Source organism: Vitis riparia, chromosome 15 (assembly GCF_004353265.1).
Source record: "Vitis riparia cultivar Riparia Gloire de Montpellier isolate 1030 chromosome 15, EGFV_Vit.rip_1.0, whole genome shotgun sequence".
Classification (NCBI taxonomy): Eukaryota; Viridiplantae; Streptophyta; class Magnoliopsida; order Vitales; family Vitaceae; genus Vitis; species Vitis riparia.
In genome coordinates, this window is record NC_048445.1 from 1,327,272 (window position 1) to 1,340,694 (window position 13,423).

The 13,423-nt window shown below is 32.5% G+C and overlaps 1 protein-coding gene across 1 annotated transcript; it reads left to right on the forward strand.

Moving 5' to 3' along the window:
• The first annotated feature begins 2,479 nt into the window (after positions 1–2,479).
• LOC117932638 (acyl-CoA thioesterase 2-like) lies at positions 2,480–12,791 on the forward strand. Its single transcript, XM_034853917.1, has 17 exons — positions 2,480–2,618; positions 2,819–2,911; positions 3,607–3,674; positions 3,838–3,919; positions 4,279–4,325; positions 4,463–4,588; positions 5,498–5,575; positions 5,906–5,993; positions 8,003–8,115; positions 8,203–8,265; positions 8,350–8,405; positions 9,653–9,757; positions 9,907–9,963; positions 10,630–10,731; positions 12,019–12,067; positions 12,149–12,217; positions 12,519–12,791. Exons 1-17 carry the CDS (start codon positions 2,603–2,605, stop codon positions 12,594–12,596), a joined length of 1,290 nt encoding a protein of 429 aa, XP_034709808.1. The 5' UTR covers positions 2,480–2,602; the 3' UTR covers positions 12,597–12,791.
• Positions 12,792–13,423: the final 632 nt, after the last annotated feature.

The following is a 13,423-nucleotide window of genomic DNA, read 5'->3' on the forward strand; positions in this document are numbered from 1 at the left end:
TACGAGAATTACCTTCATAACAATTCGTACTGATAACGTGTTGTAAAATAAGGATAAATACAATGCAAATCAAAGTTGTGGAGATGAAATATATCTTACTTTGATATATAATAGGGAAGAATAAATCAAAGAAGAAAGTTGAGAGACTGAGAGAAAGAAAGAAATTTTTTTCTTGCTTAAAGATACATATCACTGGGGATGGAAACCCTTTTATAGACTTTCCAAATGACTTCCATTAATATTTCCATTAAAAAATATTAATGGAACTCATGAATAATATTAATAGTTTTCATTAATAAGTATTAATGGAAGTCGTAAATAATACTTAATTAATATTTATTATAATTAATATAATGACATTCATTACTTTAGTTATAACAGTAATAAATATTAAGTTATTAAGGTTTACCAAATAACTTTTATTCTCCTACCAAATCGACGTGACACCTTTCCTACTTTCATACCATTTTCTTAAAAGACAAATGAATCCCAATTCATGTCTGCCATAAGCCAAACCAAGAAACAGCTAACAGATTGGAGCCGGTCCACAAAAGAAAAGGTTTAATGACCATTTTGCCCAAACGATTGTCGATGACACACGTAGTCGACCATGTAATTGTCAATGTTCCTCACACGCGGTCAAAGCTTCCATGTTTTTCTTTTCTTCTTCGTTTTACACATTTTTCTTTTCACCAGTGGGTGGCAATTCAACTTTCAACAACCCTCACTCCGATTTGGTGAACTTTGCTTATTGGAATTAAGCTTCAACGATGTTTGTACTTCAATTTCAAAGAATGAATATTGGGTGGTTGTGAACGGATTTTAAGAGGGTTATACATGTTTTTTTTTTAATATTTGAAAGTACTCTTTTTTTTTTCTTTTTTTTTTCCCCTTAAAATCTTTTAAGGTGTATCTAATTTCCGAAAAATTTTAAAATAAATACAAGAAAAAGAAAAATCAATGGAAAGAAATAATAAAATAAAAAAATAAATTTAAAATTAATAAATTATTTTTTTATACTATTTTAAATCTTTTTTATTTATTTAACTTTTTTATAAAATATTAAATATTTAAAATATATAATTTTTTTAATAATTTTAATCATATTTTACTTTCTTTCTCATTTTTTATAATAAAATCAAATATGAGAGAAATATTTTTTAATATTTTTTTAGTGTTTTCGGGAACTAAACATAGCTTTAGGGTTTGATTTTTACTTATTCTAGTAAAATGATTTATTTTGTAATGTTTTTGTTAGTTATTTCTCATGAAAATGTTTTTAAAATATTATATAATATTTAAAAATATGTTTTGATATTATTTTTTATCATTTTCTTTTATCATATGTTATACATTTAAAAAATAATTTTTTGAATAATCATCTTTTTAATAAATTTTGTAAAACTTCACATTTTTATGAATAAAGATGCGAATTATATGTCTGGTGAATTTTTAAAAATCACTTCTAAAAATTTAGATCATCAATTGAAATGATATTAAGAATTAATTAATAAATAATTATTCAAATACTTCATTTTATGTTATATAACACATCACCCAAAAAATATTACTAAACTTCTCCTCTTTTTTTCTTTTTTCTTTTTTAATTTTTTTTATAATTAGTCATACCATCACATCAAGGCAATGGTGAAATTGAAAAGGGTGTTTTAAGGGAATATGGAAACTGTACACTCATTTGTGGCTTAAGTTCATACACAACAAAACCCCACGGTCCCCACTATATAATCTAGCATTTTCCCGCTTTAAAAGTTAAAATCAAGTAGTGAAAACCACTGGAAGGGATAATTGATCAAATATTTTCAAATAAATAATTAAAGATGCATTTATTATGTAAGAATATGAGTGAAGGTGTATCATAATATCCTGAATAAATCAAAATTCTAATTTAAATAAGAGTAGGTTTTAATTTAGATTTTTTTGAATTTTTGACTCCGATGCTTATTTATAATAAGATTTAAGTAAACATTTAGTTATGAAAGCCAACAACTTAATTCATCGGATTATTACGGGAATAAACCCAATCAAAAATATGAATTATAAAAGCGAATACCTATTAAACCGATCATAAGAATACCGGTTACAACACATATTAATCAAAAATGAATTTTTCTTATAGTATCGGGTATTTATCCTTATGGGCACTCCACGTTTCATTAAATAGTCATCTTAAAAGCCCAAAAAAATTGATGCGGCAAAAATACTTTTAAAAGTTCCAAAATTATTTTCCAAAATTTCACATAACTTGCGAAATCATTACCAAAAATATTTTTCAAGATCTCCCACCAAATTCCAAAATGTTACATAACATGGGAATTTTTTTTCCGTGAACCGAATTTCCCGAACCAACTACCTCCAAAAGACCACACTTTTTTCACGGGTAATGTCCAGAGTCTCATACGGTAAGCTGACAGGCACCAGATCCTTCCCTTCCCTTCCCATCTCTTTCTCTATATATATTGGATCCTCACCATTCATCACAATACAACGAGACACAGGTGCAATCTCGTTATCACGATTTGTATTTTTTTGAATTTCAGAGAACAAAAAATCCAGATTCTGTCGCTCACTCCGGTTCTCGGTAATGGACACTGAATCAGGTGTAGTTTCTAATTTTGTTCTTTTCCGTTTGGTTGGCGAGAAAATTTTGGAAAATTATGAAGGAAACGTCAATGCTCTCGCGATATTTTGCTGGAAGGTTTTCCTTAATTTTTTATGCGGTTTCTTGGCGGCCCGGTCGTGTCTGCGATTTGGCGCGCTGATGTTTCTTTTTTCTTGGTGTGTTGTGTTTGATTTGCAGTGATCGAGTTTTTAGGTTGTGTTCCTTTGCTTCAGAGGCTTCCTAGCTCGTCTCTCAGGAAAATTGCGGAAGTTGTCAGAACTAAACACTATGGTGATTTTTATTTTAGTCCATTCTTTGTTTGGTTGATTTTTGTCATAATTAATGATTTTATTTTTTTTGTGATTATAATTTAAAATACAACTCGAGGAAGAGAAGTTGGATTTTCTTTTTATAAATTAATGATTTATATGGTCTGAGAAAATGGAGGAAACGGAAAGGAAATCAGAATGTGAGTCCTAAAATCTTTCACTCTTTGGAAGCAAAGAAGGCAGTACTCGACTTACCTGAGCCACTTTTGCTGTTTTTGTCCTAAACAAAAGCAGAAAACTGAAAACTGAAAGCTCAAGGCACCTTTGGTTCTACATTGGGTGGATTCATCTTGTTCCTTGCTGAGAAAAATTCTAGAGAGAAACAACAAACTGTCCAGAAAAACTGTTTGGTTTAAGCGTATTTGTAAATGTTATTTGAAAATACAGTTGCAGTGTGGGTGTTTTGAGAATGAAAACAATGATATCTGAAGTGTTTACATCATCTGAGAACTGTTGGTTTTTTTTTTTTTTTTATTTTTTTTTTATGTTTTTGTTTTAGAGAACCTATATTTGAAATCTATTTTTGAAGGTGAAGTCCAAATAGGCCCCCGGACTTGATAATTTTGTCTTCTTCTGTTTCCATGGTTTCCTTTACCCTAGTGATAGAAGGGAGAGTTGAATATCTATTGAATGGATTTTGAATTCATTATGTTGCAGATCGCGGAGAGTTTGTTGTTCATGAGGGGGAACTGGGAGATGGAATTTACTTCATATGGGAAGGAGAGGTAGGTTTGATATGGTTTTGTAATAGTAAGTTATATTGGTTCTTAGTATCTAATATAAATGAATTTGTGAACAAATTTATTCGTAATTGTCTTATAATTGTAAATTGAATTTTGAATTTTTACATCTGTAATTGTACTTATACTCCGATATTGTCATTAACAGGCTGAAGTTGCTGGCTCAGTCACTGCTGAGCAAGAAAGTCGTCTTGAGTTTCAACTAAAGCGATATGACTATTTTGGTCATGGTGAGATTGAAACTCTGTTACACATTAATTTAGGTTTTTTAGGTGCTGTTTTTCATTTCTTTTTGGTTATCTTGATATATCGTCTATCTTATTCACTTTTTAGTGTTATCCATTTCCATCCATAGGAAGTGTATTATCAGTTTGTAACTGAATCTTGTAATAATTATTCCATGATGCAATAAATTGGTGTTGTTAGTAGTTTATATGCTTATATATAGAGGGATTTATTGCCTGAAGAGATTGATGGTGCGGATGGACTTGTATATAACATGTCACGGTGAAACCATCATCCTAGAAGAATTATTCAGACCTGTGAAAATAGCCTTTCAGAACGATGGTAATGCAAACTTGTTTTGTAGGTATTGGAGCATCTGTTCAACAGGCAAATGTAATTGCATTGTCCAAGGTAGCTGCAGTTACCTTTAAAAATTGTTCTCTCATGAGAATGACACTGTCCTAGTGCTTCAGTGCAGGAGATAAACTTTCACTGATGTTTGTGCACATGCTGGTAGCCAGCTTCTGATCTATTGTCTGTGATGGCAGCTAATCTGCTTGGTGCTGCCCCATGAACATTGCACCCTACTGCAGCCAATATCAATATGGAATGCCGATAAAGCACTTGAGGCATGCTCACTTGTGGAGCTCATATTGCACTTGGAGCCTATAGAAGTATGTTCAGCACTTTTAAGACTATAGTTATGCAGCTTTTATATAAATTTGTCTCTATCTTTTACCTCCTTTATTTATTTACACCTCTCCTTGACTCTTAACTGAAGTTTTGGCTGGTAATTTTGAAAATCTATTACAGAACTTGTTTGAGTGACTTTCCAGATTTGGCTCAATATAGTATGGATGTCTAATTTACTTAAAAATTGATGGTTCAATCATTTCTTCATACAATTATGCTCTCAGAAATCATTTTACAGGCCAATAATATCTTCATATATCATCACAGTGAGGTAATGTCCCGTTTTTGTTTATGCTGGACCTCAATCATGTGTTGAGGATGTTTGGAATGGTTCTTGAAAGAGAAATCATGAATGGCAATGGGCCTCTCATTGCCACCAAATTAGGGGTAGAAGATCTTACTTTATAATTCTCATGGCCATGTTCTCTAAGTTTTACATTTTTAAACATCTTTTCGTTTATTAATTCTTTAAATGTTTTAAAGCTTGAGGATGAATTGAAGGAAGTTGAATCCATGCAGCATGTCTTTCCCACTTTCTCTCCTACACATTTCTACATTGCCCAAACTCTTATCTCTATTTTAAAGTAAAATGAATGATGAGTAGTGGAATCAATGCCTTAATTGTCTCAAAATCAAAGGGAAATGTGGTTGAAATCCAAATGAAGAGAATTAATTCTAATTCTTATATATATATATACTTACAAGCATGTCACAACATGCTACTACCTAGTGTGATTTTTGTATATACAGATAATTACATTATACCTTATGTTCTGCTCCTCAGTCTTGTACAGTTCATTAGTATTCTGTGGCATTGTATCTCTATGGCCATGAAGAGTAGATGAAAATTCTACATTATGTTAAAATTGTATTTTGTGTTTGCTTTGAAGGTGAACATATTCAAGGGGATTACATTACCAGATGCTCCAAAATTTGGAAAGGTTTTTGGAGGACAGTTACTTGGACAGGTAGAATTTAGAATTGTCTTCTTTCGAATTTTGTAACACTATGTTTCCAATAGTACTTCTGCTGAACATGGAAACAAGATATTGACATAGTATAGCAGTTTGCTTGATGCAAGAGGACATGCAGATTGAAATCCTATAATCAATGATCTTACTGTTGGACGAAAAATAAATTGCTTTTTTATTTTCTTACCTTTTTATAATGATACCGACAGCTTTTATTTTATGCATATAATTGGAGTTCTTTAATGTGGAACAAATGTTATTATAACCTAGAATTTATATCAGTAGCAGGTTCTTAACATACTTATTTTTAGGATGCTCCATATGCAGGCTCTGGCTGCGGCATCGAAAACTGTTGATTGTCTTAAGGTTGTCCATAGTTTGCACGCTTATTTCCTTCTTGTTGGGGATTTTAACAGTAAGTGCTTTTATTTTTTGTTTATGGGTGGAATGAACAGTTGCTGCAATTATTTTGCTGATGTTCCATCTTGTATGATTCTCCATATGATATATGTAGGGCATGCATCAGTGAATTTAGTGAATACTGAGGCTTTGTCTTCTTTCATTCTTTTCTTTGTTATAATTAGTCATTTCTTGCTTCAAAATTTATACAATTTGCTGAAACCAATGGCCTTATGTCTTTCTGGGAATATAATTGATATGAGAATTTTCACATTGTTCTTGGAAATAGAACAAGATACCAAATTATAAGGTACCAGATACCAAGAACATGATCTTGCCAATTTAGGTCCTCTCTGTTTCCATTCTACTTGGGAAGAATTTGCTACTGTAATTCTCATTTCGTTATCCCATCTTTTAGTAAATGAAGATGATCCTCTGCTTAAAAAACAGGGACATATATCAGCAACCATCTTGCCACAGCATTATTTCCCATTGAATAGGAGCAATCATCTTTGGATACCACCTACTTTACATTGCACTTCTACAAATCATAGTTGTGGGGGCTCTGCTTAGTTTTCCCCCACAGCTTGGGCATGACAGCTAATGACATTTCAGCTTGACCAACCTCCACATTGTTTTCCTGTAACTTCTCTTCACAGGCTGTTTTGTTTCTTCCCAAACCGGGGAATTCATTTGCCTAACAGGTCTTCATTCAGAAAATTCAGAGGCTCTGCATTAATCATCATGCCATCTTCAAGTCAATCAATTGATTTTGGGGTTTGGAGGTTGTTTGTTTGTGCTCTCGCTCTCATTAGTATCTCAAAGAGTGACTGAGAGGCAGATCTTAACCATCTGCTGTAGCCTGCTACGTTTCTCTGCAACACTAATTCATTTGCTTGATTCATTGAAAATTTGCTTTCTTTCTTTCCCGGCTCCCATATTCATTTGCCTAATGGGCCTTTATTCAAAAAATTGCTCTCTCTCTCCCTGTATGCCCAAATTCATTTGCCTAATAGGTCTTCATTCAAAAAATTCAGGGGCTTTATATTAGTTAGCATATATATATATATATATATATATATATATAGAGAGAGAGAGAGAGAGAGAGTCACAGGATTTCATTCAAAAAATTCTAAGGCCTGTCATTAATCACTGTACCTTCCTCAGGTCAATCATGTGACTGTGCCTTCTTTAGGTCAATCAATTGACTAGAGAGAATATCATCTTTGAGAGACAGAGAGATTATTCAAAATACCCAGAGGCCTTACATTAATGAGAGAGAGAGAGAGAGAGAGAGAGAGAGAGAGGCAGAGATTGTTCAAAAATCTCGTAGGCCTTACATTACATTAATCACTGCACCTTCTTTAGGTCAATCAAGTGACGAGAGAGAGCATCAAAATGTTTGTGGGCTCCCTCAATAATGTCCCTGATAAGGCTGATTGCCTGAGTTCCTGTATATGCATGTATTGGTATAGGTGAAGATAATCCAATATGATGACCTGCATAAGGTAATAAGATAGTAAATGTTGCAAAAATATGGGAATTATGGAGCATCAAAATGGTTGTGGACTCCTGCAACTACCACAATCCATTTCCTATGTTCCAGTCTATGCATATATTGGTATGGATGAAAAGAATAATACTTTATAATTTCCTTCATAAGGTAATAAGATAAGTAAATGCTGCAAAAATATGGGACATTTATGTGACTCAAATCAACTCAACAAGGGCTTAATCCCAAGTATTTGGGATAAGCAAATCTCTTTTCATCATTCAACTATCTAAAAGGCCATACCCTCTATTAGTTCCTTTAAGACCATTTTATCAATATATTCCTTTTTTCTTGCAAAAAATGTCATATATTTATTGCTGTGAATATATTGCTCCTGCTACCAGAAATCGACTGTTTGTAACATAAAATTGTTTTCATGGCCATAAACCTTAAACCGATCCTAATATTTCTCAAGGTATTTGATGTTAACATTAACAGATGGATTGATAGTATATATAAATATGTTTTTGCAGTGCCAATTATATATGAAGTTCGCCGTTTACGTGATGGTAAGAGCTTTGCTACGCGGAGAGTGGATGCAATACAGAAAGGAAACGTCATATTCACACTGCTTGCTTCATTTCAAGTAATTTAGTTATCTATCTGTTTGCATGTGATCAAAGTTGATTTGTTATATCTAAAATGCATGTAATGGGCTAATTTAATTCTTCAGAAAGAAGAAGAAGGGTTTGATCACCAGGTAGCGACAATGCCATCTGTGCCTGCTCCAGATACGGTAACCAAAATGTGTTTTATTTTATTTATGAATGATTTCCAGTTTGTAGCTGCCATGGTTTTTGAACTCCAATCAATTTTTCAGCTTCTATCATTGGAAGAGCTTCGGGATAGACGTCTTACTGATCCCCGTCTTCCCAGGTAAGGTTCACAATACTTCAGATAGATTTCACTGCTGCATTTCCCTATTTGCATGCTAATACTTAGCATGTTATAGGCTCCTATTGCTTTTACCAGAAGCCTTGTATGGACTACAAGCATACAGCAGACTCATCTTTTATCATAATTAAGTGGAAAAAAAAATACAATTTGTAGACCTGCAATTACTGTAAAGTTTACATGATATATATAGCAATTCTTTCTATGGATGGACAGCATGTTGGATATTAGTCCTATGACATCTATCTATGCATGGAAGCTAACAAGTTTAGATGCTTGCACAATAATCCACTTTAATTTCCTTTGAAAATGTGGAAAAAGTGTATTACGCCCTTAGCTTTCAATATTTAGGCATAATGCACAGTTATTAGTATCTCAATCTTTTTATAAGTTTGGATGGCATCCAAGCCTATTAAAAAAGAAATCAATGATGGCATTTGTCATTTGTGCTATACTGTGTGTACTCTAATTTTTCCCCGTCTATTAATGAAAATTCTCACTTTTTTCTTTTACTTAGAAGCAAGGGCATGGACCAAACACATGCACAAGCATACGAACATGCACATACACATTTACACACGAGTGCACAAAGACTTGCTTGTACTCACACATGCTGCTATATTTGTTTCATGGAGGCATGTAGCACTCATATGCACCTACTTCTATATATGTGAGCATAGAAGCCTCCTTTAAATGTTTTAAATGAAAACAAGCCAATTCTAGAAATCTTTAGGGGCAGACTACAGTTGAGAAGAGATTCTCATTGATAATGCAAATTTCAATATAACATAAACCCATTTGTACCTTTGTAGGAGTAATGAAAATGGGCTTGTTTCCTGTATGTTTAGGAACTAAACACTTGTTATGTTTCTCAGGTGCCATCTAAAGCTTGATAAGAACTTTAATGACAGAAAACATAAAAATTTGTGTTGCATTCTTCCTCAAGAACATAAACACTGCACGGTTTTGTGATTTATACCTGGCCAACTAGGTTGAAGAATTAGGTCTTTAGTTGTTGAAATTGCAATTAATGGCAGCTTTATGGCATTTTCCACTTGTATATCTTAATATTTGTCCAGTCATTTAAATTTTTTTTGCCCCTATGTTATTTTGCCATAATTATGAAATCAAATGGATTTGCCTCTTCTATGTCCTGTTACATGAAAGTATTGAAGATCATTTCTCTTTATTTTGTCTTCACTTTGAATCCTAATGATCTATTGTAACAGGACTTATCGGAACAAGGTGGCAGCAAAAGAGTTTATTCCTTGGCCCATAGAGATAAGGTTTTGTGAGCCTAATAATTCCACTAATCAGACTAAATCTCCGCCAAGGTTAATCCATGTTCCTTGTGTTTTTCTTCAAAATATAGTGGAGTGGATGTGACTTTGATTTCATGTGAAAATGTGGACGTTGCTCATGTGTTTTTATACACTCACGTTTACATGGTTTGTCTTGTTGGGATACACAACTTATGTTGCAGTTTGAGGTACTGGTTTAGAGCAAAAGGAAAGCTGTCAGATGATCAGGCTTTGCATAGGTAACAACACTTTTGAACTGCTAACCTATTTATGCTTGTGTCTATGCAAATTGAGCACAATGAATATTTAAAGCCTCACTGATGTAGCCTCTTGTATTTAGTAATCCGTAGGAACTCCCATATTTTGTTTCTCTTTTGCATACGACAACATTGATTTATTCTGACCAGTCTTCAGAGAAGCTATGGTGTTTATGTCACCATGTTTTCTACTGCCTAGAGTTCATTTCTATGGCCTTCAAAATTTATATTAACACCAATAAGCCGCTTGTAACATGTTATATGACTCATTTGTTGTCTTGACTACTTAAGAATTATGGATTGAAAAGGGTCAATAGCCATTTCCAAAGAGGAATTCTTCAGGATATATTTATATTTCTCCATCAGCATAATTTAATAAGTCTTGCCCACCAGGACTATGTTACATTCTCCCTTGTTTTTAGGCTGATTTTGAATTTGGGGGCATCAAAGAAGAAAAAGTGAAAGGATAGAGCCTGGAAATCACATGTTGGTGTTTTGCTACACCCTACCAAAAGCTAGTGGTGAACGAGTTTCCAATATGATTGTTGCACCAGTTAGCACCTTGAATTGCATGCTTATTATAATGATATGTTGAGTAGAGTCCAATACTTCATTTTCTCTAAGGATTCTCATGTCACTGTGTTGCAGATGTGTGGCAGCCTATGCTTCAGATCTAATATTCCTATCAGTAAGTTTGAATCCTCACCGTAAAAAGGACCTGAAGACGACTTCTGTTAGTCTGGATCACTCGTAAGTGTCTGCTCCTTTTTATTACACAGTTAGTTCTTTAATGTGCAGATCATGAGGGCAATTTCATTGGTTTCTTCAAGGGTTAATAACTTTAATAAGAAGGGCTGAAAACTTTAGGTCCATAGTATTAAATACCAGCCTGGGCGGTGGGGTCTAACTTTTGCAGAATGGTTTATAATTCAGATTGCATATGGTTACTGAATTACGTTGATTAGATTCTTTGCTCTTGACCATAACTCTATCCTAGCTTAAATAGTTTAAAACTTTGTTTCACATAAGGACACCAGTTAAAATTGCCCTGGAAACAAAATTCTAGAATTATAGTGCCTGATGTGGCAGTTTTTAATCTTCAGTTGATGGCCTGGATTTTTTGCTAGGTCCGACCTGGCATATGTTATTATATGGAGTTATAGGAGATACGATTCATGTTGCACCCTCTGATTCTCACTGCCCTTTTCTTTGGCATCACTGTCTTTTCAGACGAACAAGCTGTTAGGATTTGAACGCTGACTTGGAGTGAGCATAATTTCTATACCTAATTCTTTACTTGGGGTGCCCCCATTTTTTGATGGGTGCCATGTCTAAATTATCTTTTACCTATAAGAAAAAAAATTATGGCTGGTCAGAATGTGTATAAAATATGAATAATTATGGAGATTGTCGCATAAATACACGCGAACAAGATACCTAGGAATGAATGTAGCTGACTCCCTGCATATGATTCGAGTTTGGAGTGGCTGCAGCTTCTCAGGATTATATCTGTGAAAGTGTTTTCAATGCTATCTAAATACGAGTTATAAACAAAGAAAGGCTCTGGAAATATGTCTTGTTATTCAATTTGGCAACAAAACACTGCCTAGAATGAACTGGCATGATTTATAAGTTCTGTGGTTGCAATTAGGTATGACGATAGTACTGTTATTGTTCCATGAAATGATGTTTCTGAATACAGCCTGTGTTATCAAAGACATATTTTAAGATTATATGACAATATTTGCAGTATACACCCCTTTTCTGATGAACATTAAGATCACGTTTGGATTTCGGAAATTTTAAGAGAAAATAGGAAGAAAAGAAAATAGAAAGAAAGAGTGAAAGAAATATTTTTATATTACTTAAAACTCATTTAACTCTTCTGTATAATGACTAAATAGTTTGAAAATATATAAGTTTTTAATTAATTTTACTGATATTTGATTTTCTGTATTATTTTCTTTTCTGGAAACAAACATAGCTGAAAGTAAATGTTACTAATGTTTTCTTTTCTTTCACAATATCTGTTTTCAGGATGTGGTTCCACAGGCCCTTCAGAGCCGATGACTGGTTATTATTTGTGGTAAGCCTCACAAAATGTCTGGGTACTTTTCTATGTTCATCGTAATTCTGTCCGCATGCTAACATATCCAGTGTTTTCCAGATTGCGAGTCCTGCTGCCTACAACGCTCGTGGATTTTGTGCAGGCCAAATGTTCAACAGGAAAGGCGAGGTAAATAATTCCTATCCCTATGTATGGTTCTTCAAAATTTTTAAGAGAAAAAATAGGAAGGGAAAATAAAAGAAAAATTAAAAATAGATTTAAAATTAATAAATTATTTTCACGTATTCTTTTAAGTTTATTTATTTTTTCTCTTTCATATTTTTTATGAAAAAAAATATAAGAAAATTATTTTTCTTAATATTTTTTTTTCATTGCTGAATAATTTCTTGGGACCCATGGTCATACATTGTCACCGTACATGTTTCTTTTACATTTTCCTTCACCGAATTTTATATATGTTGATTGGCAGCTTGTTGTGTCATTGACTCAAGAGGGCCTAATTAGGGAGGCTAAAAAGCCAAATGCAGCAGTATCGTCAAAGCTGTGAATGGGAGGCTGTAGAATCCTGGTTAACCATTTTGAGGTATTCAGGTTAAATGGTTTTCTTTTTTTTTTTGGGTGTACAATTTTCATGTAATAATGTGCAATTTGGCCCATGGTAATGAATCAATTATGAATAATGGGTTGGAACTTACTAATTTATGTGAATTGTCAAATGAGGGGTGCTATTTGGCAATGTTTTAGGAATTACTTCTTAAAAAATAGTTCTTCATAATTTTTATTTTATTTTTAGGAATAGAATTCTATTTGAAAATAAAATTAAAATATTGTTTATATTTTTAGTTGTTTATTAGAATATTTTTAAAAAAACATTTGAAGATATCTCAAATGTATTATAAAAAATTATATGTTTTTGAAATATATTCTTTCATAGAAAATGAATTCTTCTACTGCCTACATTTACTAAACTTTATCTTTAAACATTTCTGAAACATGATATTTTAAATAGAAATGAAGGTAATATGTAGCATTTGAAAGTCATTCAAGGATATGTTTTTATAAAACTGTCTAATGATTTCAAGCTTATTTATATTTTGCAAAATCAAAGGGCTTTTTGTTATAAGAATTATTTAATTTTTTTGGGCTAATTTATGAATACATGATTCCATATATATATATATCTATCTAAAAATGTTATATCTCATTAAATATGGAATTATATACAAGGATGCCATATGCAGGATAATTTTGTTTATATTTAATTTATAAAATAAATAAAATATAATCTCTCTATCTCTCTCTCTCTCTCTCTATATATATATATATGTATTATTATATTAAATAATACATTTTAGTTCTTTTCTAATAATAAAT